The 24,890-nt window shown below is 55.6% G+C and overlaps 1 protein-coding gene across 1 annotated transcript; it reads left to right on the top strand.

Annotated features, from left to right (window-relative positions):
* Positions 1–24,734, top strand: RAB26 (RAB26, member RAS oncogene family). The gene is made up of 9 exons (XM_088174186.1): positions 1–271; positions 2,781–2,891; positions 19,736–19,777; positions 20,404–20,470; positions 20,742–20,794; positions 21,573–21,638; positions 21,792–21,848; positions 22,094–22,170; positions 22,609–24,734. Exons 1-9 carry the CDS (start codon positions 29–31, stop codon positions 22,709–22,711), a joined length of 819 nt encoding a protein of 272 aa, XP_088030312.1. The 5' UTR covers positions 1–28; the 3' UTR covers positions 22,712–24,734.
* Positions 24,735–24,890: the final 156 nt, after the last annotated feature.

The following is a 24,890-nucleotide window of genomic DNA, read 5'->3' as shown; positions in this document are numbered from 1 at the left end:
CGGCGCGGCCGCGGCGCCGGCCCCGGGAATGTCGCGCAAGAAGGCGGCTCGCAGCAAGGGCGGCGGTGCCGCGCCCTCCGCCGCGCTGCCTCCCGCCGCACAGGGCACCGGCCGAGCCGCCGCCACCGCCGCTGCCCCCCGGGGGAGCTCCGCTGCTGCCACCGCCGCCGCCGCCGCCGCCGCTCCCGAGCTGCCCCGCAACGGCGGCGCGGCGGCGGCCGGGCGGCCCTCGCTGAGCAGCAGCGGGGAGTTCTACGATCTCGCCTTCAAGGTGCGGGACCGCGGAAGGCAGCGGGGAGGGCTGTGGGAGTGCGGGGTCAGGCGGGTGAGGGGCCGGGGGTTGCGTCCCCGAAGTTCCCAGGGGCCAGGACCGGGCGGGCATCCCTGCATCCCTGCATCCCTTCATCCCTGCATCCCTGCATCCCTTCATCCTTGCATCCCTTCGTCTCTGCTTTTCTACTTCCCTGCATCCCTTCTTCCCTCTCTCCAGCCCCGGTATCCCGCCGCTCCGCAGCCGCTCGGTCGGGGTCTCGCTCGGCGGGGGCTGCGCCCGCAGAGCCCCCCGGTAGCGGAGCTGCTGCTGCGGGACTTGTGCAAGTGACGGCCAAAGGCTGCTCCGGGGAGTTGCTGTAGCCTCCGGGATCCTCGTTAACCTGCAGAAAAGCGGGGCTGTGAGCAGGGTGATGGCACCCCTCGAGGGCATCGAATGCGCTCCGGCCGCTGCTGACATGTCCCCAGCCTGTCGGGCTCAGATGGCTTCCCCTCGCTGCTTCAGACCCTGGCGAGCGAGTCACGGAGCAAATATATTTGCTTCCTCACTTCATCATGCCACCCGGTGCAAGCCTAGCTTGGACCTCATCTGATGGTTTTAGGGCTCACATCGCGATTTTGGGGCTCATTTAGTGATTTCGGCTGAGGCCACGACTCGGTGAAACCCCTCTGTGTTTCTAACACGGGTCTCGGTAGCCGAGCCCGGGGGATGGAGGCTGGAGAACGCGGGTTTGCTGTGGCAAGTCCCACCTTGGTGTGCGGTGTTGAGAGCTCGGTGCCTGTGGCTGTCGGTGCGGCCGTCGTGGTGTTGAGGTTTGGGATGTGGGGTAGGAGGTGTTGACGTTTGGGATGTGAGGTTGGAGAGGGACGTTCCAGGAATGTGTTTGGTTGCTTCGGTAGGTCCCGATACAGCTGCATTAATGGTTCAAGAGCTTGCCTAAAATGGAGCCACCTCTGTGTTTGCACTGGTCCTCGGCTCCTGGAGCTCACCTCTGCCTGCCCGGGCTGGGGCTTTCCCTAAGGGATCGTCCCCATGGCACCAGGGCGAGCCAGATGGGTCTCGGATAAGCCCAAATGCACCGGGTAGAAAAAGCATCAGCTAATGGTCTGGCTGATTTTGAAGCGGTGGCAGACAGAAATTGATTTGTTTACAGTAAAAACCTGGTTTACTAAACTTTCTCCTTCCCTTCCCCTCTCCTGAGGCTCCCGATCTCTTGCCTGATGCAGTGGCCAAGTCCTGGGCACAGGCTGGATCCTGGTCCTGGGCACTCTGCGTGCCCAGGTGAGGGTTTGGTGGTGCTGAGTGGGGAGGAGCTGCTGTTGAGGGTCACCTATTCCTAAAAGATGTCTGGATTTATTTTTTTTTAAATCAATATTTTGTACTAAAATGACTTTTTTCCCCGCCTTCCCTTGGCTTCACACTGATATTCCCATGGGCTCTGGCTGCCCTCACCCTGCTGTGCCAGGGATGGGTGCCTGGTGCTCCCGTGGGACACCAGTGTGGGGTTCTGCTGAGGGTGTGGGGGCACCGTGGGCAGATCCTGCCCTCCCTGGCAGTGCCAAACCGAGCTGCACCTGCAGCCGGGGCTGCCACTGCCTCTCAGGGCTGGGCTGCACAGGGGTGGTGGCATTTGCCACTTCTGGCAGCTCCTGGGAGGGTTCGGTGTGACCCAGGGCAGTCCCTGCTGTAAAGCCATTTAAATCCTGTCACGGGTTAATGGCTCGTGGAAGGCTGATGGCAGAGCCTTGGGACAGAGGGAACCTGGCACGGCAGGTGTGGAAGGAGCTGGCACAGCCCAGCTCCCTGGTCCTGGATTTATTTCCTGGTGTCATTCCGCCGAGGGGAGCGGGGTGGGTGCCCTGGGGGTTGTTGGTGTGGGCAGAGATTTTGGGGAACTGCATTTGGGAGCTGCCTCAGCTCTGCCGTGGTTGCTTTGTGGCAAGGATCTGCCTGCCCTGTCTGTGGCCAGGGGCGGCTGCTGGGAGGGGAAACTGAGGCAGGTGGCACCGGGAGCTGCTCCCTTGGCACCCATGGATGTTTGGCAGGGTAACCATGGGCATGTGTGGGTCCTGCTGAAGGTGAGGGCAGAGTGCACCCCTGGAGCTGGCTCTCATGGCTGGGGACCCCCTGAAGTCTCCCCACGGGCAGGGTCACACTCCCAGAAAGCCCCACATGTGATGGGGTGTTTTGTGGGTGCACTGGGGACAGCACCTCTTGGTTTTCAGGGGCTTTGTGCCCCCACGAAGGACCTGTGAAATGCCTGTCAGGGGAAGGTGTCTCCAGTTTGGTGACATGGTGCAGAGTGGGGAGTAATCCCATTATGGATCTCCCCCACCCTGCCCTGAGTCCGGAGACATCACTCTTGGATGTGCTTCTTCCCCTCAAGCACATCTCAAGCTGCCCACTGCTGTGATGGAGTGGGGTAAAGGCTGCAGTGGGGCTGCCTTCCCAAAACCTGGAGCCTGACCCTCCTCCCTCCTTCCCTCCCTCCCTCCCTCTGTCCCTGCAGGTGATGCTGGTGGGTGACTCGGGGGTCGGCAAGACCTGCCTGCTGGTGCGCTTCAAGGACGGCGCCTTCCTGGCCGGCAGCTTCATTTCCACGGTGGGGATCGACTTCAGGGTAAGTGCCTGGGCCCCGGGGCTCTGCCAGGTGAGTGGTGGATTTTGCAGAGGAGTAACTAAACTTTGCTGCCAGGATTTAGAGCTCACCAGCCGTGTCAACTCCAGCCGGGGCGCTCGGGGCGTGACAGCAGCAGCGTCGTTGTTAAAGCTTTGTGCAGGGATGGGGAGCGTGTCCTCTGCTCCTGGGTCCTGGGGAGAATTCCTGGAACAACTGAGACCTGACATCTGCCCGTGAAAACATTTCCCTAAGGCAGTTTCAGCGTTTTTAAGAGTTGTTCATTTTTTTCTCGATATAGTTCTTTTCAAAACTGATATAAACCAGAATGCCCGGGAAGAATGTCCCGAGCACAGCTTTGGGGTGCTGATGTGGAGCTGTGGGGATGTTGTGCCCGGGGATCTCTGAGGTCTCATTTTGGTTGGGAGCAACTGGAGCATCCTGATGCCGAGGGAATCATGGGGGCAGCAGTCAGAGCTGTGCAGCTCCAGTGAGGACAGTGGGAATCTGCTCCACACAGGGAATAACAGCTGGGCTGGGGGGAAGAAAGGGGATCACTCCTGCCCTGCAATGCCCCAGCGTGCCCAGAGCATCCTGTGCCAGGCAGGACCCTCTGAGTACCGGCCAGGGCCCTTGTAACCTTTTCTTGGCCGTGTTTCCCTGTCAGTCCCTTGCTGGGGGAGCTGCCTGGGGTCTCTGTGGTTCATCAGGCCCTGGTGAAGGGGATCCCCACCCATGGGGTGGGACAGCAGAGCAACAGGAATGGTGACTTTACAGAGGTGGCACCTGGGAGCCTGTACAGCAGCTGTGCAGGGCACGAGGCAGTTTTGCCACCAAAGCAGCAGCCAAGCTTGGCTTGGCTCTGTGGCACTGGGATCAGCTGCTCCCTGTCCCTCCCCCGTCCCCCAACCACCTGCTCCCCCCAAAATGTGAGCTGTCACCTCCCAGGATGTCTGGGCAGTGCTGTCTCCCTGCCCTGCTCCCAGGGCACCTGCTGTGCCATCTCTGTGGGATGATTTGGGTGCTGTGAAGAGCTGCTGGTGGTGCCACACACCAGTGCTGCATCTTCCCAACACCCTTTTCCCAGCAGGATCTCAGATCTTCACTTTTCTTGGAGGATTTCTGGGAGATGAGTGTCTCTTGTAACCTGCTGCTTGGCTGGGGTGTGAGTAATAAGTGGCTGGTGCAGTGACATTGGGAAGGGGTGAAGGACAGCTCAGAAAGCCCTGAGGAAGGAAGGGATGTTCCATGCCCAGTGAGGCTGGGGGTTGCTGCAGGTGAAATGAGTAAATTGAGATCTGTAATTTTATATAAAGGTAATTACACGGTGTTTCGGGTGTTCTTCACATAAAAGCGTTTTATTACTGATTGCAGTGATTGATACAGAGGGCAGCCATAAAACCCTGTGACTTATTGATTAGAGTGCTGAAATGACTGCTACTGAGAAGCAATCAAATTAGGGTTAATTTACTTCTCTAATAGAGCTGCTAGAGCTACATGTCTCTGAAATGGGCAGATTATACAGTGGGGGAGATCATGTGTATGCCCTAAAACTCATTATTATCATCCTTGTAAGGCATTCATAATTTTGGGGGGGGACATGGAAATAGTTTTTTGATGTTCCTCTCCGTTCCCACCAGGATAATCCTGTTTGGTAATCGTCCCTCTCGCCGTGGGCGCCACAGATGCAGATGATGCTCTGGGATGGCAACACTGGAGGCTTCTGCTGGTTTTAATTTGTGTATTTTTAATCATGGAGCTGTCGTATCACAGGTCCTTCTCTGTGCAGCCGCGGAGTTTGGCAGGGGTTTGCTGGCTGAGGCAGGCGAGGTGGCAGCGGTGGGAAGGTGTCTCTGGGGTTTGCTGTGTTCTCTTGGCCCGCTGTGAGAGGTGCTGAGCGAGCTCAGGGGGTTTTATTTTGGGGTTCTGTGGGGTTTTGGCAGGGTTTGTGCCAGACTCTGAGCCTCGCTGGCAGCAGAGGCTGCAGGGAGCTCCCCAAGGCCAGCTCGTGTGGCAGCTGCGCTCCTGTGCACGCACGACCTTGTTTGGGACCTGCCGGGTCCCTGGGGCCCATCCTGGCTCAGGAAACCACAGGGACAGAGCTGCCCAGATCCTGGCACTGTCCTGGAGACCATCCCCACTCTTCCTGATGCCATCTGGTCCCTGCAAGCGCTCTGGAATGGGATGGAGCTGCATTGGGGCAGCCCCCGTGCCAGCCCAGCTTCCTCCTCTCCCCATCTCAGTGGGCTCCAGGATCCACTGCTCATTTTCCAGGATGTCAAACCATTAGATGCACCCAAAGCTATGGCTAATGGTTTACATAGACTGGAGCGAATGTAAATGAATAGAAATCCATTTAAAATTAATCTGGCGTTACTATTGCTAATGGCCCCTGAGGTTTGCTCCCTCCTGCTGTTTTATGTAAGGGAGAACCTCCCGCGACGTGTTTGTTTATTTTCATCTCTTAAACAAAGAGGGATGTTGATCTGAATGTGTTTGGAAAACAAACCGTTGATGCTGGGGAAATAAAGATGATTGTAATATTTTAAAGAGGCATCAAAATGGCACCTGTTGTCTTTGAGCTTTGGGGGTGTTGAGTCCTCAGTGTTCCGTTCCAGGGAAATTTGGTTTGCTAGGGGAGCATCTTTAGCTCGTGGGGATGATTCCAGCCTTCCCAGCTGAGCTGGGACAGGGTGTCCCTGAGCTGAGGGTTTGGCTGGGGGTGCAGAGCTGGGTGAGCCATCGAGGCAGAGCCCTGGGTGAGGGTCCTGCTCCCAGACTGAGCAGAAACCTCTGAGCTCCTGAGCTGCTTCCCCCCAGGCTGGGGGACAACCCCTCTCTGCCTTCAGCGTCTGGATCACAAGTGTCACCTTCAAGGTTTCATTGCTAAATAATGAGGGGCTTAATTATTGTAATTAAACCTCCCTGAGCAGTGCTGAGCCATGGCCCGGGGTCTTGTCTGGGGAATCCTGGCAGTGCCTCTGTTTGGGGGGGTCAGGTCCCTGGGCAGGCTGTGTGTGCTTTCCTGACTCCATACATTCGGGTTCCGGGGAAAGGGGCTCCTGGAAAAGAGCAGGTTTAGTGCTCAGGGCTGTGAGTCCCGATTTTCTCAGTGCCACGGAAGGAGCTGCCTGTTCTTGTAATTTTGGCGACGCTGCAGAAACCTCGACAGAAACTGAAGCTGCGCAGCCAGCAGGACCCGTGTCCTGTCGTGACAGCTGGGTGATGGGAGGGAGGTGTCCCCAAAGGGTCACCAGTGAACCCACAGTGTCCCTGTCCCCAGTGACACCCGGGTCCTCACAGCCCCGAGCTTTGCAGGGCTGGGCAAGGGAAGATTTTTGTACTAATTGGACCTGAAAGGAGAAGAACATAAAAGAAAAAAAAAATTAAGGATGAGCCTTTTCTCCCTGGGAAGAGAGGTGCTAATGAGCTTCTTTGCATTAGCAGGGGTGATGGTTCCCGTGTTAATCAGGGGGATGGAACTTTCTGGTGGAGTTCAGAGCAGGGTGGCTTCTCTTGATGTCCCTCCTCTGCTGCTGGCCCAAGGACAGGGAGCAAAGCAGAATCATCCTGAGCTCAGGTGCTGCTGTGAGAGGAGGAGGAGGAGGAGGAGGAGGGAGCCAGCCCCAGGGCCTCGGCACAGCTCCAGCCTTCCAGGGCAGGCAGTGGCACAGGGGATATTTCCTTTGAAGGCTCAGCTTTGATGTGCACAGGTTCACAGCGCTGTGAGGGGGCTCAGCTGCTCCCCAGCCCCTCGGGAGGCTCCGGCTCTGCTCCAGCCGTGCCTGTGCCGTGGTTTATCTGGGACGTGCTGTAAATAAAACCTGCCACCAATGGCCCTGAGCTCTAAGGACTCCTGATTACACCCAGCCCTGTGCTGCTCAGGGCTGGAATCAGCAGTGTGTAATGTGTTTTTTTTTTTTTTTTTTACATGAGAGATTAGTTGCATCTCTGCTTAGTTTTTATTGTGTTTGTGTGTGTGCACCTTCCATGGGCTGCCCCCGGCTCCTGCAGCGAGCTGAGCTTTGCAGGAGGGTGGAAACCTTTGCTCCAGCCCTGCAGGGTGTGCAGAGGAGCAGTGGCCATGGTTTGGATTCACCCAGGCTGCTCCTGGGTGTGCATGTGCTGGGAGAGGGCTGGAGATACCCTGAGCATCTGCTGGTCCCCAGTGGGCACCCACATCCCACATCCCTGCCCCTGGGGTGATGCTCTGGTCCCCAGCAGGTGCCCACATCCCATCCCACATCCCTGCCCACATCCCTGCCCACATCCCAGCCCTCACAGCTTTTGCCTGGTGCCTCCCTTTGAAGGGCTGGAGTGATCTGGAGCCTCCTGAAAGCCAAGGGCTGGCTTTTATCTCAGTGGTTGGCACAGAGCATTAGCAGGGCTCATTTTCTGATGGATCAATCTGGAAAAAGTGGGAGGGGAGCTGCTTAGGCCAGAAGAAAGAAACGGAAATAAATTAATTTCAGCATCTTTCTGTGCAAAATTAGCCCTGGATGTTGGAGGGAAGGAACTCAGGCTCTGGGCAGAGTGTTTAATCTCTCCTTTGCAGTGTGGGGTCAGGATGGGATTTGCTGCAGGGGGGTGGGTTTAGGTTGGTCCATGGAGCTGGAGCTCTGGAGGAAAGTGGCCTTTTCCTGGGAGAAACATCTTGGTGCTGCCAAGTTGTTGAACCAAATTCCCCTTCATGGGGCCATGCCCATGGCAACAGAGGTGCAGCCAGGATGGGGAAGGTGGGGCAGGAGTGGGCAGGGGATGCCTGTGCTCCCACCTTGAGTATACCCATGGCAAATGCTTGGAACTGAATGACCTTCAAGGTCCCTCCAAACCATTCGGTGTTTCTGTGTGTTTCCAGCAGCTCTTTGTCTGAAAATCAGTTTGTTCTGCAGCTCCCATTGCTGGATGAATTTTAATAGCAGCCAGTAGCTGATTTCACATTTTTGCATTTCTCAGTGTGTGAAGAGCTGGGCTCAATTTACCCGGAGCAGATTTCCATCCCTGCAAGTGTTCAAGGACAAGTTGGATGGGATTTGGAGAAACCTGGTCTAGTGGAAGGTGTCCCTGCCCTTGGCAGGGGGATGGACCTGACTGGTCCTCGAGGTCCCTTCCACCCCAAACCATTCCAGGAGTCTCGGATGGTTCCTGGGATGCTCCCACCCCTGCCTGGTTCCAGGGTAGGCACACGATGCTGTCACTGGTGCTGTAGGGGCCAGCTGTGCCCAAATCCAGCACGGGGAGCAGATCCTGGCACTTTTGCTCAGGGAGGGCAGCACTGCTCAGTGCAGGGATTTAACCCCTTGTGCGACTCTGAGGACTGAACTCCTCCACAGCTGCTGCCGGCGCCTGTTCCTGCTCCCAGCATGGGCTCTCAGGGCAGTAAATATCCATTTTCCATGCTTTTCTTGCCGTGGCTGTGCCTGCCTTGCAGAGGGACGCTCAGAGCTTTGCAGTGGTGCCTGTCATTTGCATGCAGGGCTCAGTTGCCAAGAGATGCTGCGAGCGGTGCCCGTGGCGGCTGCGCCCGCTCCTCGCAGCTCCCGGGCTCTTATTCATCCTCCTTTGCCTCTTGCTTTTGGGAAATAAAAACCCCCAGTTCTGCAGCACAGCAGGAAGATGCAAACCCCCGTGTGCAGGCAGTGATCCCAGTGGACAAGGGGCTCCATTCCTGCCTTGGGGAAGGCACGGGGAGAAGATGAAAATGTCTTCAAAGCAAAGAAGTGCTGGAGTGACAGCCCCAGAGCCTGGTTAAGAAAACTCTTTACCAGCTTAATCCTCCCTGCAGGATGGTGGGAAGGTGCCTTCTCCACTTCCTTGGTGTCAGAAATACCACCCAGAATAGTTTGGATGTGGGATTTTGTGTCCATTCCGGCTGACATGACAGCGCTGGGGGTGTGGGGTTTGTGAGATGCTTCTGGAAGGGCACCAGTGTCTCCAGGCTCCTGGAGCCTGCTGGGGCTTGGTGGCTTCCTGGTGCCTGTTGATAGCTGGTGTCCCCGTGGGTCTGTCCTGGCCTGGGGTGGTTGGAATAATGGGTTTAATTAGCTCAGGGGCAGCTCAGCTCAGCTGCAGTGCCAGGACACAGGAAAACACAAATTTGGGAGCTGCTGGTGGAAGGAGGGAGGCTGTGAAGGTGCTCAGCCTCTGAATCCTCCTGGTCAGAGCTGTGTGGGAGCCCAAAACCCCTGCAGAGGATGGGAACCATGGGAAAGCAAGCTGGGAAATGCATTTCCCACCCATCCAAAGGGTGTGGGTCAGATCCCTGCCCCAGCTCAGTGGAATCACTGGGGAGGAGCAGGGTGAGCAGGAGCTGAGGAAGGCTGTGGGCACACGGCTGTGCTGTGTTGGCTCCTCTCTGGCTGCTGCCAGGTGGGAAATTGGCTCTGGAGAGGCCAATTTGGGCACTGGAGCATCCACTGCCATGGATCTGAGCCGGGCTGGATCTGCTCCCGGTGCCAGGACCTGTGAGGGAGTGTTTTATAGTCAGTAAAACATTTAAATGGGGCCAGAGTAAGTCTAAATGGTTTCAATATTTAATGGAATACATTTGGCTTAATTTCACTTTCATCTTTTATTTGTGATAAAATATTGAACTCAGCTGTGCAGAACTGGGTTGTTCTTTGAAAGCAGAGGGAGGGCGCCCAGGAAAGGGGGGGACAGGTGGGTTTTGGGGTGTCTCTAACCCTCCCCACTGCCCCCAGTTTGGGCATTTGGGATATTCCTGCCCCATGGTCCTGCCCTGCTGAGCTTCTGTGGTTCCCTGAGCCCTTGCTGCCTCTCTGCTGAGCCACTGCCTCGTTTTGTTAATTAATTATTGCTCCCAGCAGGCTTTGGGTTATTCCTGGGGTGGATGTTGATGATCTCTATGGGGAAGGGTGAGGTGCCAGTCCCGGGTTTGGCAGTGCTGCAGTGGCAGGAGCCGACTCTGGCTGAGCTCACCAGCTGCTCCCTGTGTGTTGTTCTTCCCTGGAAAACTCCTTTCCCTTTTCCCCCTTTCCCAAAGAGCCACGGGGTCAGTCCCATCCCTGGGGCTGTGCTGGGATGGTGGCACTGAGTGTCACCGTGGCCAAAGGCAGGGCAGCAATCCAACCTGCCAAAGCCTGGAACAGTGAGCACCAGCAGCTCATCCTCCTTGGGAAAAAATGGGAAAAAAATGGGGAAAAAAATGGGAAAAACCACCTCCATCCAGGCAGATCAGAGCTGTGTTTGGGGTGGAGGGAGCTGCAGTGTGGTGTGTCCCTGTCCTTGGAGGGTGATGGGGCACACACTGTTCCTATGGCAAGGGGGGATTGAGGGCTTTACCTGCAGAGCCTTTGGAAGCAAAATATTTTGTTGTTGGCACCACGGGCAGAGCCCATGTGGCTCCTGGCTCCATCCCAGGGTGCTGGAGCTGCCCTGGCTCGGGATCCCAGCAGAGCCCTGGAGCTCACACAGCTTTGTTTGTCTACCAGGGATATACAGCATTTTTAATCCTGGCTCAGCACCGAGTCATTGCCCTGAGGCATTGGTGAATCTCTGGGAAACAACAGCAAATAATTCATCTTTATGCCTCCACTGGGAAAAAGTGTCTCTCCCTGATCATAACTAATGTGAGTTGGGAGCTGGTGGTGCTTCAGCTTTAGAGGGTGATGTCCATTGCCCTGGGCTGTGGCTGTCCCAGGGTGAGGAGGAGTTTCATGGGTGCTTTGGGGGTCTCAGTGATGCTCCCGAGCCTGAGGAAGATGTTGGTGTGGTGGGGCTGAGTCAGTTCTACCCACAGGAGGTCAGCAGGCAGGAGGGGTCATCTTCTAGGGGCCACGAAACCATTGGCACATCTCTGAGGATGTGACTGGCCCTGGTGTGAGCACCTGGACAGGTTTTGTTCCATTTTTGTGTGGGGTTTTTCTGTTTAATTTATGGACAGGAGAGGAGTGATGGGAGCCGTGCCCAGCTGCTTGGGTCAGATGCCACGAAGCCATGGCATCCACCTCCCCAGCCCTTGTGCCATCTGCCTGTGTCTCGAGATTTTTTTTTTTTTCCTCCTGCCTGCCAAGCCTCGATGTTCCCAGGCTCAGTGACACACTGGGGAAATGGAGCCTTTGGCTTTTCCAGCTTTGCCTGCGCAGCATCACCACGGCAACGATCCCAGCCAAGGCTCTGTGGCATTAACGCTGTTACTGGGGAAGAGCCTCTGCACCGTGGCCACAAGCCCTGTGTGTGATGTGTGCCAGGTGAGGAGGAGCCGGGGGTCCTGCCTCCTGCCAGGGCTGCTGCTCCTCCTCACCACGACCGAGCTGCACTGGCCCCAGTGCCCAGCACATCCCCCCCAAAGAGAGCTGGATGTGGGTCCTGTGTTCCCAACCTTGGGACAACTCCCTGTTCGTGATCCCTGTTCGTGATCCCTGTTCGTGATCTTTTTTCCCCCCAAAGCCAAGTGCAGGAGGCTCCCGAAGGCACCTGGGCAGCCCCAGCCTGTCTGGGGAGTGTAGACCCCCCAGGTGTGGACCTTGCCGTGTGTTGGATGCTGAATTTGGTAGAAATTGCTGCATTTTCTTCTTGTGCCACTCAGCAGCAGCTGGTCCCACTGGTGCCTCCGTGCCTTACTGCTTCCTTGGAGCTGATGATGAAGAAAAGCACATCTTCATGTGTGGATGAACAATTCAGCCCAGCCTCAGTGCTGGGGGGTCGAGGTGGAGACCCTTGGAGGGGAACAGTCCCTGGATGAGCATCCATCCATGGTGCCCCGAGCAGTGCAGGGTCAGTCCAGACCCTTCTTGGGAGCACAGGGAGCCCTTCCTGCAGCTCCTGCAGCCACGTCTTCAGGCTGTCATTGCTTCATCTTTATTCTGTGAGTGTTGAGCACACTCAGCCCTGGGGGCTGTGGGGAAGCAGCCGAGCTGTGACCCCTGGGCTCTCCATCACCCTGTTTTCCTCACAGGAAGAGCTGGGGGTTTGCTGCTGCTCCTGGTGCCAGTTTTTAGAGCTGAGCCTGGATTTGGCAGCAGTGCTGGGCAGCCCCCACAGCCCTGGTGAAGGGGACGTGAGCCCTGTGTCCCTGCACCTGTGGTGCCACTCCTGCCCCCTGTTCAGTCACAGGTGAGCTTGGAGAGGGGGTCCTGCTCTGTGGGGCTGCTCCCCAGACCCCTCTGCTTTGGGGTGACACATCCAGGTGGCCTCTGGCAAGGCTGGGGCTCAGCGAGTGGCTCTGTGGCTCAGCCCTTCCTTCAACCCATTCATGAGCTGCACTTATCAATGTGCATGAATTAATGGGAGAAGTGCTCAACAATGCCGAAAATAACTTTGTTCCCAAGCAAGCGTTAATGCCTGGCAGATGTGATGTGTTTTTCCCTCCTGAATAATGCACACGTGAGGTCAGATTGTTCCTGACAGCTGGGGGAGAGCAGAGCAGATCTGGGAGGGCTCCAGGGATCAGCCCCACAGCCCAGTGCAAAGGTGGAAATCCTCTCCTGAGGACCTGGCTGCTCCAGCTGGAATTCTTGGCTGAAGCTGGGATTCCCAGATGTGCATCAAAAAAAAAAAAAAAAAAAAATCAAGGAGGTGGTGGTGTGTGGGTTTTGGTTCAGTTCTGTTTGTAAAAGGGTTGGCTTCCCAGGAGCTGCACTGCTGCCCAGACCTCCAGCACCCCCAGTGAAGGATGTGGAGTTTTTTGCCTCTCTGGGATGATTTCCCAGCACATTCCTGGCTTGCAGCTCTGCTCCAGAGCCCCACATGGGGAGAGAAAATGGTTGAGTTGGGTTGGCCAAACTGGTTTGACTGATGGCGTGGTTTTGGTATGGAAGCACCAGTGATGCCACAATTCCTCAGCCCCTCTGCATCTCCCGGGGCTTTCAGTGGTGCCCAAACCTGGGGAAGAGCCTGCTCTAGTAGAGCAGAAAATGGGAGAGCTGGGACTGCTGCCAGGGAGAAGGAAGAGCTTTGCAAAGATCAAAGCTTTGAGTGCTCTGTGCCTGCTCTGGCAGAGCCCTGAGCTGGGGATGCTCCTGTGCTGTGGCTTCTGCCTTGGGCCACCTGTGGGTGCACCTGAGTGGCCACCCCAGCACTGGCAGAGGAGTGATGGGGCAGGGAGCTCAGCCCTTGTGTCCCCAGCTCTGTCCAAGGGGGATTTCAGGATTGTTCAGGTGAAACCTTCTGGGTTCTGCTGGATTTTGGGGAGCAGCCACGGGGCTGAGGAGGCTCCTGCCCTGCAGAGGGGGCCAGGACCTGCTGTGTTTCAGCCCTGGCAGAGATGGGCTGTGGCACCAGGGAGCACTGGCACCTGATGGGTGCCAGTCCTGGAGGCACCAGAAAATCTCATTAGAGCTGTTCAGTCACTCCTTTCCTTGAATCCTTCGAAGAATCTGGGCTCAGTTTTGCTGCACAGCAATTTTTGGGAGCTGTCTGCCTGCCTTGGATGTGGGTGAAGGATGGGAGTGTTTGGGATAAAAAGCTACAGATTCCTTTGTCAGGTCTTTGGGGATTTCATTTTCTTTAGGGATGAGAAGTGCTCTTTAATAATGCTGTTTGCAGTGCTGTCTGCAGACGCTGCTGTGTTACTGCTGGGTGCTGACAGAATGTTTGCTGCTGGATGTTCAGCCCTGATTTTTTTTTTTTTTAATTGGATTGTAAAGTCTTCTCAGAAACTTCAGGCAAGTTTTCAGTCCAGGGCTGGCTGCAGTCACTGAGGCAAATCCTAGAATGGTTCAGGTTGGAAAAGACCTTTAAGGTCAGGAAAGTGCTGCTAGGCTTTATTTGTCCCCAGATAAATGAGTCCCTGTCTAAGTGGACCTGATAAGCCATTTTTCATTTCTGTGGCACTGACGGGGCTGTGTTTGCTGCAGATGAGAAATGATAGAGCAATAAATGTTCCGTGGAGATCCCTGTTCAGCTTTGCAGCGTGGCATGGCCTTGATGAGGAAAATGAAGATAAATATGTTGAGCACCACGTTACTTATTCCCAGTATTGGCACAGATCTGCGTGAGCCATCTCTGCCCCCTTTGTTTCCAAGGCTTCCTGGTTTAGAAGTAAGCAGGGATATTTTTAAAAACATCCCTTCCTTTATAAAATAGGGGGGAAAGAGCTGGAAGGGGTGAGTAATGCAGTGCAGACCATCCCTGGGTGGGGAGGATCCCATCCCGTGTGTTGGAGCTGCAGGGATGGGCTGGCTGTTGCTTTCTGTGCCTCTGGTCTCCTGGGTGGTTGTAGCAGATCCAACCCTGAGGAATTTTGGGGCTGGGTTTCCCTGGCTGCCTGTGGGATTGGGGCTCACCCCCAGGCTGTGGGGACATCTCAAAGGCTCACACGGCCCCGTCTCCCTCTGGCTGGGATGAGCCCGAGCAGCCCCCTTGGGATCGAGAGCATCGAGTCTCATCTGCCTGTGCCTCCCTCAAGGAACCTTCCCAGGATCAGCACAGGACTTTGCTGGTTTCATGGAGGCTGGGAGGGAACACGACCCCCACTCAGGACTGGGAATGCTGTGGGTGATGCCGAGAAGCAGAGCAGGGCTGAATTTAAAATGTTTGATCCTAAGCAGATCCTCTTACCTCTAATCTGTCCCTAAGACAGGATTCTCCTCTTGCCAGAAAAACCCTTTTATTTGCAGACTGATGTGAGTAGAAGATGATAAGTCACTAATTCTTCAGTGTGCCTGCTCAAACAAGAGCCTGGACTCTTATCTCGGCAGGGCTGGCAGCCCGGGAGATGTTAATTGGGATTTCATGTAGTGAAGGGGGCTCTGGACAAAGGCTGGTGCTGCTGACATCCCTGGGGCACTACAGGGTGCTGTGGGGAAGGGGCTGCGCCCAGCTGGAGGACCAGGGGACATTTCTGTAGGGCTGGGCTTGTGGCTTCTCCAAGCCAGATGTGGCAGAGGGGACAGGGTGGGGTGACCCCTGCAAGGGGCTGTGGGGTGGCTCTGGCAGCAGAGCAGGCTGTGTGCTGTGAGGGGCTGTGGTGTTAATCTGCATTTCCTGGGACCTGCCAAGGAACTGAGCAGGATCTGAGCAGCCAGAGCTCGTTGTGGGCTCTGAAAGGATCTTGGCACCGGCGCTGGAGCAGGCAGGAGTGTGCAAGGCCTGGGGAGGAAAACATCCCAAGGCAGAAGTTTCTATTTTTAGCTGCACAGTGCAAATGCACAGAGCTGCTGAGGAATTCATCACCTGCCCCGGAAGATGGATGGTTGGGATTTTTCTCTGAAGGGAAGATTTATGGAAAAGGCAGAAGGAACCGTGCTGGGGTGTTTTGGCCACCTGGGATGTTCATGAGTGTCTCTGGTGATGGCACAGCTGAGGAGGAGGAGGAAGAGGAGCACTGAATGTGATCCCCAGTGCCTGGGACATCCTCCAGCCTCACACAACACAGCAGGACCACGGCACAGCCCTGCCTGCAGCCCACATTGCTGCTCTCCCCATGTCCAGAGGCTTTGCCCAGGTTCCAGCACAGGTCAGGCTGTGCCCTGCCCTGTCCTGCAGGGAATGTGCTCCTGGAAGGGTTTTCCCAGGCTGGAGTGCTGGGCTGGCTGTGTTCTCCATGGAGGGGCTGTGCTGGGTTGGGCACTGCTTGGATTTGGAGGGATCAAGATTTTGGAGCACCAAGGGGGAAAAGTGAGGCTGCTCCTGGATCCTGGCCTTGGCTGGGATGTCCCTGAGCCAGGTGCTGTGCCTGGAGAGATGCTGAGCCACCAGGAGCAGCTCCCTGGCCGTGCATGTCTGGGAAAAAACCTCAGGGTTTTAACGAGCAAATTTAATGCAGTGTCCTGGTGTTTTGGGCAGATTTCCATATCGATCCTTGATCTATTTTTGCAGCCGCCGTTGGAGGTGGTGGTTATTTGTGTGTCTGCTATATCACAACTCATCCCATTTCCTCCTGGCACAGGAGTGTTTGTGCTCACAGAGGCTCCCTGGGCTTTGCCAGGTGGGAATTTGGCTCCTGGTCTGGCCTTGGCACGGGGCTGGGGGGGCTCCAGCATCCCTTGAGCCAGTCCTGCACTGCTGGGTGTCTCCTGGCTTCCTGAAATAAAGGATAACCCAATCTATCCCTCGCTCCTGGGTGGCCTGGCCCGGTGACACCACAACCTAATGACATTTCTGAGTGGCTGCACTGTCAGTCCCACAGCTCATTACTGGCACTAATTAACTCTGTGCTGCCCCAGCGCCTGCACCCACTTTGATCTGTAGTCACTAATGCCACTTATCCCCATTTTGACAGGAATTTGCCCCCCCTCAGCTGCAGGAGATGCCTCCGAGGCCCAATAATGACATTTGAGGGGCTTCTTTTCCATGGTAAAAGTGGAGCCCCCCTGTGCAGGAGGGTGCTTGGGTGGGCACTCCTGGACAGTCACAGGAGCCAGCCTGGGGGTCCCCTGGTTGGAGCCTGAAAGGTGCCAGCAAGCAGCTTCCCATTTGTCCAGTTAATTGCAAAGCAAATTGATCCATGTATCCAATTTAACTTTAAAGGCTTTAATTAATGAGTTCATGCGTGTAAAAGCTGGGAGAGGCTGGCTTGTCAATGCTGCTGATCCTGGGGTGTGCTGCAGCTTCAGTGCTGTGGGCTCAGGCACCTGGGGATGTGCCAGCTGCTCCTGGTGGGATTTTCAGCCACTGTGATCCAGGCTCTGGCGTTTGCCCATCCTGCAGCTGCTGTGGGATCTGTGTGGGAGCATGGTCTGTGAGTGTTTCAGCAGCAGTGGTTTCGCTCCATCACCTTCCCCTCCCTCCCTTCTGCTGCTCCCGGGCACTCGTGGCTGTGGGATCGTGCCAGGGCTGCAGCCAGCGGGGGCTCGGTGTGTGATAATGCTGCTCTTAATTGAGGACCATCTGCACTTGGTAATTTAATTTTTCCTGCATCTGCAAGCTTCCAACTTTGTTTATCTGATGTCCTGAAGATTATTTAACTTCGGACCGTCGTGTTTGTCCACCCCAGGCACTGCAGGCATTCCACTGCTAGACGAGATTTCAATAACGTTTGCACCGCCCCAGGAAAAAGGACACAAAAACTGCAATTGGGAAGGGCAGCAGCAGAGCTGAGGTGCAGGGATGGTTTTCCAAATCGCGGCAGGAGGCTGCTGGGAGCGTTACCTCTGTTCTAACAAACAGGGTGAGATGAGCAAGGAGCCCTGAGCAGCACAGCCCCTCCCTTCGCCGGCAGAGCTGGCAGCACATTTCACGTCTCAGTGCATTGACACACGGCGTCTTTTGTCTTTGGATGCTTATTAGGAGCTCAGCCCCCAGCTGTGCCTTGGAAGGGCTGACAGGAGGGAATTGAGGCATCTCCTTAAAAAAAAATAAAAATTAAAAATTGGAAGCTGGAAAGTCACTTAGCCGTGGTGTGGGGGAGACCTGGGCAGCTGGTTCATCTGAACCACACTGGTGTGTGCTGCTGGCAGCAACCCCTGTCCTTTCCCACCCAGCTCCTGCCACAGCTTCTCTGGGCAAATTTCTTTGGGATGCAGGCAGGAGTGATGCTCTGGCTTGCTCTGCACTTCTACAGCTTCTCACCCTGGAACCCTGCTCTGTTCCACGCCCAATCCTCAGAAAATCAATTTTTTTCCCCAGGCTGGTCCAGCAGCACCTGGATCCCTGTGCAGACTTTAATTAGGTCTAAAGCATTTACCTCCCTAAAAATACAGGTCAGTCGTAATTAGTGTGACTCCTGTTGCTGCTGGCTCCGTGTTAATTAACTCCTGCAGTGGAGGTCAGTGCATGTGGGGCACCTTTGGAGCTTCAGCTTTTTTGGCTGCTCACCAGATGCTTCAAGGTGGTTCTGGCCTGGATGATCCATGCTCAGGGCTGGGGCCATGTTCTTCCTCCCTGCCACCCACGGTGTTCTGTCACCTTGGAGCACGGCCACGCTGGGGACATGGGCACATCCCTGGGCACAGCCACACGCTCTGCTCTGAGCTGGAGGTGCTCAGGTGGCCACGGGAAGGGCACATGTTTGGTGCTGGTTTTAATGTCACGCTCATTGTGTCCTTGTCCCTTGTCACCATCCACCACACCAAGTGTCCTCGTCCCCTCCTGCCAAGAGCTGGGGCTGATGGTGAAACTGAGCCTCTGCCTTCCTCTGCAGTCCCTGGCATGATTCCTGGCAGGTGGTATTGGCACCTGGGAATGGTGTTTGGAATGGCATTGTGCCAGTGCAGAGCCTGTGGGATGAGTCCAGCACGTAGCAGCCAGGGTTTTGGAGAGCAAGGTGAGCTCGGAGAGTGGATTTCCTGCAGAGCACAAACCTGCCCTGTCTCACCTGTGGCACAGGTTAGGACAGGACTGTCCCCATGTGGCACAGGTTAGGACAGGGCTGTCCCCCATGCTCTGGGACGAGGCTGAGCTGTAGCTCAGAGCTGTTTGCCGTGGCTGTGGCTCTGTCCCTGCTCACCTGAGAGCCCCAGGCAGAGACACCAAGGTCCAAGGAGTACTTTGTGGCAGTGGGGAAACTGGGTTTTAGACACTTCAAGCCTTCAGGAGTCCTGGTGTCACATCCTGGGAAAGGCTCAGCTCCGCATGTGGGGAGCCCTAAACTCCCCGAACCCCGGCTTTTCCCCAAGTACTCCCCAGCTCCCCCACCCCACAGTGCCTGGCTGCCTATTTTTACAGCTCCCGGGCTGTGAATCACTTCTCTCCCCCGTCTCAGTCGCTGCCTTTGAAGGTATTTATAAACCCCGGCCGTCTCCCTGCGCCTGCCTGAGCAGAAGGAGGATTCAGCTCCGGCTCCCTCCTGCCCTCTCCTCCTCGCCAGATCCTTGTGTAGATGTGCAGGAGATGAGATGTTCCCTCTGCCCTCATTAAAACCATCAATGAAGAGCCTCACCAGCAGCTGGAGGGGTGGTGGTGCTGAGCAGTGTGGGATGTGCAGGGATGGATCTTGGCGTGGATTCCTGGGGAGGTTTGGTGGCACTGGAGTGGCCGTGGCGTGTCCAGTGCTGGGGGTGGATGAGCCAGGGCTGAGCCCAGCTGGGATCATGGCAGCATCATCCATCCCATGGCCACGTGAGGTGGGAGATGGGAGCATCCCAAACCAGCTCCAGAGCAAATGGAGGAAATGGGATTTAAATTATCACCAGAGCAGCCACCAGCTGCCTCATCCCAATGGTGTGCTGTTCCCTGGCCGTGTTTCCAGCACGTCCCACTGATTACTGTGCTAATTTCTATGGATCTGGTGAGCAAATTAATCTCTGCTCCTTCCCCTGGGGCTGCCGGGATGTAGGCTTGCATTCCTTTAATGTTTGGAGAGGCTGGTGCAGATTGCTGGGATGGTGATGGTCAGGATCCATCTCCTGCCCTCCCTGTCTGGCACAGCCACCCCGAAGGGCTCCCACACAGCTCCCAGCTCTGCCAGAGCATCCTTCCACATAAAATATCCTGTTGGCTTTGGGGAAAAAAAAACGGTGTGGAGAGACACTTCTCCCTCTCCTCCTCGGTTCTACGTTTCCTAAAACCAAGCAAAATGGGGGAGAAAATCCTGAGAGAGAAACTAGAAGAAAAACAGTCCAAGAGGCAGGAGCAGGAGTTATTTTTAATTTGCTGGCTGGATGTGAAGTGGCTGACTCTTGTCTTTTAAAGGCCATTAAAGTGGGATGCTGGTGCTCATTAATTTATGGCCAGAGGTCTCCAGCCTGAGCTGAGTGTGGCATTGCCAGGATTTAGGTACCCAAATGGATGCAACTTGTGCTGATACAGAGAGAGAGATCCTCTGGCTGGGCCATGGTGAAAACGGCTCTGCAGGTGCTGGGACCAATGGATGGGAGTTTAAGAAGCAGGAGAGGGGATCAACCCGAGGGTTTGGGGGAACACTGACTGGGATGGGGGCTGGCCGTGCCTCCCTTGGTGTTCTGCAGCTGCTCTCACCCCTCACCACCCTTTCCATTCTCTTTCAGAACAAGGTGCTGACAGTGGATGGGGTGAAGGTGAAGCTGCAGGTATGTCCCCATGTCCCTGGAAGCATCTCCCTTGCTGCCCTGGGTGTTCAGAGATGGACAAAGCCCCTCAGAGGACAAAGCAGAGGAGCACCCCCAAAATGGGGCCCCACCTCTATCCTTTGTGGTCGTGTCTCCTGCCCTGGGACAGCCTTATGGACCCTTGTGGCTGCTCTGTCCCCTTGGCAGGAGCCTGCTCAGGGCTGGGAGCTGTTCTGGCCACAGTGATCCCAGCCCTTGTGCCCCTGCAGCCAGAGCTGAGCCCCCTCAGACCTGACAGTGTCTCCGAGCCCCGTGGCCCGAGCTCGGTAACACAGATCCCCCAGGCAGCACTCTGCAAACCTCCTGCTGCATTAAGGACTGATAAATCACATTAGTGGGTCCCCATGCATCCATCTGCTCCATGGATTTTCCGATTAATGGCTGTGTTGGGAGCCCTTGGCCACGTTGTCTCCCCACACCGAGGAGCGGGAAGAGGCTGCTTCCATATTTATTGCTCTGGTCATTTTTCCTATTGATGTCACTGGGAGCAAAAGCTGGAGAAGCTTCCTGGGGTTGCACCACGCAGTTTGGGCTGGTTTGGGTGGGTTCTGGTCAGGTGTGATCCCTCTGCTCCTGTCTGTTTCCAGATCTGGGACACGGCCGGGCAGGAGCGCTTCCGCAGCGTCACCCACGCCTATTACCGGGATGCCCACGGTAAGCACGGCCACCTCTGCTCTTGGGGACCCCCTTCCTGCATCTCTTGGGGTCCCTGAGCTGCCACTCCAAGCCAGGTGAGCCAGCAGTCACTGGGAATTTCCATGGGAAGCAGCTGCCTGGATGGAGGAGGCTCTGCAAACACCAGCACAGTGAGGTGTTGCTGCTCTGGATTTTCGTGTGTTCTGTATCTCACAGGGGCTGTGCAGGGTGCTCTGAGCCATGCGCTGGGTTTGGCACAGGCACTGACAGCCCGTCCCTCTCTCCACAGCCCTGCTCCTGCTCTACGATGTCACCAACAAAGCGTCCTTTGACAACATCCAGGTACAGCAGCACCCCCGGCCCCTCCTGCTGTCCCTCACCTCTCACTGCCCGGCTTGCGGTTGTGGGTTCCTTCAGGAGCTGTGTGCTGCAGGTGGGAGCTGTGGTCACCTGCAGAGGAGCTGTGGTTACTGCTGAGCACCTGCAAGGACAGGCAGGGGACAGGCAGAGAAGGTTCTCCCCTTCACAGCAAATAAAGGCTGATGGATTCACTGCTCCGGCCAATTAACGCTGTGTAATTACAGCACTGGCAGAGAACTTGCTGCGGGAAGCAGCAAATTCTGGGAATTAGAGCAGGTTTGATTGGATTAGGCTGGATTAGAGGGCCGGGAAGCCACCCCATGGCTCAGGGAGGCAGGTTCGGGTGCCTGCTGGGAGCAGTGTGCTCGGCACGGGGGCAGCACGTGCAGGGCAGGGGCACATCCCAGAGCCAACATCCCAACTGAGGGGGAACTGGGGACAAAGCCCTACAAGCACCCCATGGCAGATGGAGTGGGCAGGGGGGGTCAGAAGGCTGCTGTTACCCTGGGAAATGAGGATCTGGTAGCAGCAAAAGTGAGGTGCTGGGCTTGCTTGGCAAGTGGGTCCCCCAGGGCTTGGGGGCACCCCAGGGTACCCCTTTGTTGACAGGAATCATCCGTGGAACATCCCTGGCATTTTTGGGGATGACAGCACTGCCTACTGAGGCAGGGACTGGGGCAGCTCCCCATCATTCCCATTCCCATTCCCCTCCTCCTCCTGGAGCCATTGCCAACCCCTCTCTTTGGCTGTGTCTCTCCAGGCTTGGCTGACAGAGATCCATGAATATGCACAGCAGGATGTGGTCCTCATGTTACTGGGAAACAAGGTGAGCCTGGCCCCAGGGCTTTGCCAGAGCCTCCTCTTCCTCCCACGCTGCAGCCACAGGCAGGGGAGCCTGGCAGGGCAGAAGGGGACAGGGAGGTACATGCTGGTGACCTTCCCAATCACCACAAATTGCTCTTGGCCGTTCCTGTTGCAGGTGGATTCAGCCCAGGACAGAGTGGTGAAAAGGGAAGATGGAGAGAAACTTGCCAAGGTAGGTGAGGTACCAGAGGATGTCCCTGAGGATGTGCACAGGAAATGGTCACCTGGAGACCAGTCTGACCCAAAATACACCTGGGAACACTTGGCTTTTTTGGCTTTTTTTCCCTTGTCATGCTCTCCCCATTTTCCTCATCTGTTCTTCAAGTTTCTACTAACACCTCTTGTTTCTTTGTCCTCAAAATTACACCCAGGGAACACCCTCGGTGCCACTCCTGACACTGCTGTCTCTTCCCACAGGAATATGGAGTGCCCTTCATGGAGACCAGTGCCAAGAGCGGCCTCAACGTGGAGTTAGCGTTCACAGCCATTGCAAAGTAAGTGACCAGAGCAGTGCCTTGTCATCAGGAGGAGGTTTAGCAGCATCCAGGCCACGCTGAGATCAACTGAGCTGGGCAAGGCAGCTTGGAATCATGGAATCCTGGAAGGGTTTGGGTTGGAAGGGACCTTAAAGCCCATCCAGTGTCACCCCTGCCATGGGCAGAGACACCTCCCACCATCCCAGGCTGCTCCAAGCCCTGTCCAGTCTGGCTTTGGGCACTTCAGGGATCCAGGGGCAGCCACAGCTTCTCTGGGCAACCTGTGCCAGGTTGTAGAATTCCTTCTTAACATCCCTGCCCTGACAGTGGAAAACCATTCCCCTCTGTCCTGTCTCTCCATGCCCTTGTCCAAACTCCCTCTCTGGCTCCTTCCAGACAAAATGCTCTCCCTGCCAGAAGCAGCAGCATAAGAGTAACATCTTTCCCCTTTCCCAGGGAGCTGAAGCACAGGTCCATGAAGCTGCCCAACGAGCCCAAATTCAAGCTCCACGACTACGTGAAGAAGGAAGTGCGAGGCTCGGGCTGCTGCAGGTCCTGAAGAGTGTTTGTACAGAGACTCAGGCCCGTGGGCAGTGTGTGCATGTCTGTCTGTCGTGTCTGTGTCTGCCCCGAAGGCCAGCTGGGACCAGGGCACAGGAGCAGCAGGAAAAGCTCTCTGGGATTCTGCAGCCCCGTCGTATCCATCGGCTCCGGCTCCTCTGGCCAGCGCTCCTGCCCAGGTGGGAGGTGGGTGTTTGGGAAGGGGCTGGGGTCTCCTGTGCCTGCTCTGTGAGGCTGCTGTAACCTTTGTGAGAGCCAGGGTGAGACACAAGGGAACCAACACCTTCTCCCCACCTAGGAGAAAAAAAATCCTGATTTTTTTTTTCTTGGTAGGAAAAAGTCCTGAATTCCCTTTTCTTTCCCTGTGCACCTGGAATTCAGCTGAGAGCCCTGGCCTGGGGCGTGCAGGAAAGGTGTGTTTGAAGGCAGCCATTTGTGTAGTTGCTTTCTCCTGTCTGTCCATCCCTGTGAGGTGGGACACGCTTCCACAGTGAGGGATTCTCCTGTTCCCTGCAAAGGCAGAGCTTGGCTGTCTGAGTGAGCTCCTGCCCACCTGGCTGTGTACAGAGATTTCTGAATGTTCATCCCTTTGGGAAAGGCTCTGCTTCTCCTCCTTTTGCCCTTTCTAGTACTTTGAGAAGAAACCTAATGTATTGCAGCTTATTCTAAATACCTTCCTGTAAGTGTGATGGTGTTTTCAGACTGCAACAACGCTTTGATATCTTCAAAGTTCTCTTGGGCAGCTCTTTCCCTTCACTGCAGAGAGCTGGGGGGAAGCTGCAGGCAGTGATTTTACAGGCTGCAGACTCCTGCCAGCTCTCTTCAAGGGCCTCCTCACCCCCTTTGGTCTGTGTCAGGCTTTTGGCTGTTTTTTTGTCAAGCTGCACTTCTCAGTACAAATTTGAATCTGGATGGAGTGTTTGGCCTTTGGCAATTTTTCCCTTTGAAAACTCCACGCACACATCAGCAGGTGCCTGCTGAGCCTTGGTGGCTTCTCCAAACGAAATAGAAAAACTCATCCTTTGCCCTCCAGCCAGCACCAGCCCCCCCAGCTGCTGACTCAGATGCCCCTGCCCCTCATTTTTCCAGAGATTTTGGCTCCAGCACCACCTTCCTGATGGGCACAAGGAGCCTCTGCAGCTCCCACGTGCTCAGAGAGCTACAGCACCACGAGCAGCTACAGCTTCACAGGGTGAAAAAGAATCTTAAAATGAATCTGTTTTTTTTCCCTGAATAGTATTTCAGGGGAGAGACAAGTCTTAAAATTGTCTGATTTAAATTTTAAAATCAGCTGTGGAAAACCCATTCCTGCAGGAACGTTTGCATTCCTGGCAAACCCTGCTGCCAGTCCTGCAGGATCAGCCAGGTGAGCTCTGTGATTTAATTTGGTAATTTGGTTTTGTGTGGGGCAGGACCAGCCTGGCAGCTCCACTTTTCTTCATCCTGCCCTTGGAGCAGCAGCAGCCCCATCCCGAGGTGGCAAGGAGTCTCCCTAAAGAAAAAATTTAGGATTCCTAATGGATTAGGATTCCTAATAGCAGGTTGCTACCTTCCCCCTCTCCCTCAGACTGGCATCTATGAGGGTTACAAAGCTGAAAGCTGCTCACTTCTTTCTCAGTGTAGGTCTAAAACCAATGCAAACTCCTTTAAAACGAGAAAGATGTAAATGTTTCCCTTTGGAGCACTCCCAGCCCGTCTGTGAGGAGCAGACTCTGCTACAGCAGAGGCCCCACAGCCGTGTTTGTGGTTTAGACCTAAACTTGGAGCAGGCTCAGCCCCTCTCCCCCAGTGCCTGCTCACTGGCCTGGCCCCAAAGCTCCTCCTCACGGCCATTTGGGATTTTTCCACGGGCCTTTGCTGCCACCACGCGGAATTGCTCAGCGCAGCGTTAATTATTCGAGTTAACTGCTCAGCGCACCCAGCCATGTGCGAGGTCTCGGCCTCACCTGCAGCATCCCATTTCTGCTGGCTCTTGTTTACAGCTTTTGGTTCATTCCTGTTAATAAAATTTTTTAATTATCTCTGTGGCTACAGCGGTGTTTTGATTATGTAAACACACAGCACTGTCAGTCATTCCAATGTTTCAGCTCAATTTTGAAAGCAGCTGGATCCACATGGCAGAACCAGGGTGTGATGCAGTTTAAATTGGGTATTGGGAGAATTTCTCCTCCCAAAAA

The sequence above is a fragment of the Sturnus vulgaris genome, chromosome 16, assembly GCF_052056855.1.
Source record: "Sturnus vulgaris isolate bStuVul1 chromosome 16, bStuVul1.hap1, whole genome shotgun sequence".
Taxonomy (NCBI): Eukaryota; Metazoa; Chordata; class Aves; order Passeriformes; family Sturnidae; genus Sturnus; species Sturnus vulgaris.
Note: the sequence above shows the minus strand (reverse complement) of the source record. Positions and strands in the feature narration are given on the sequence as shown.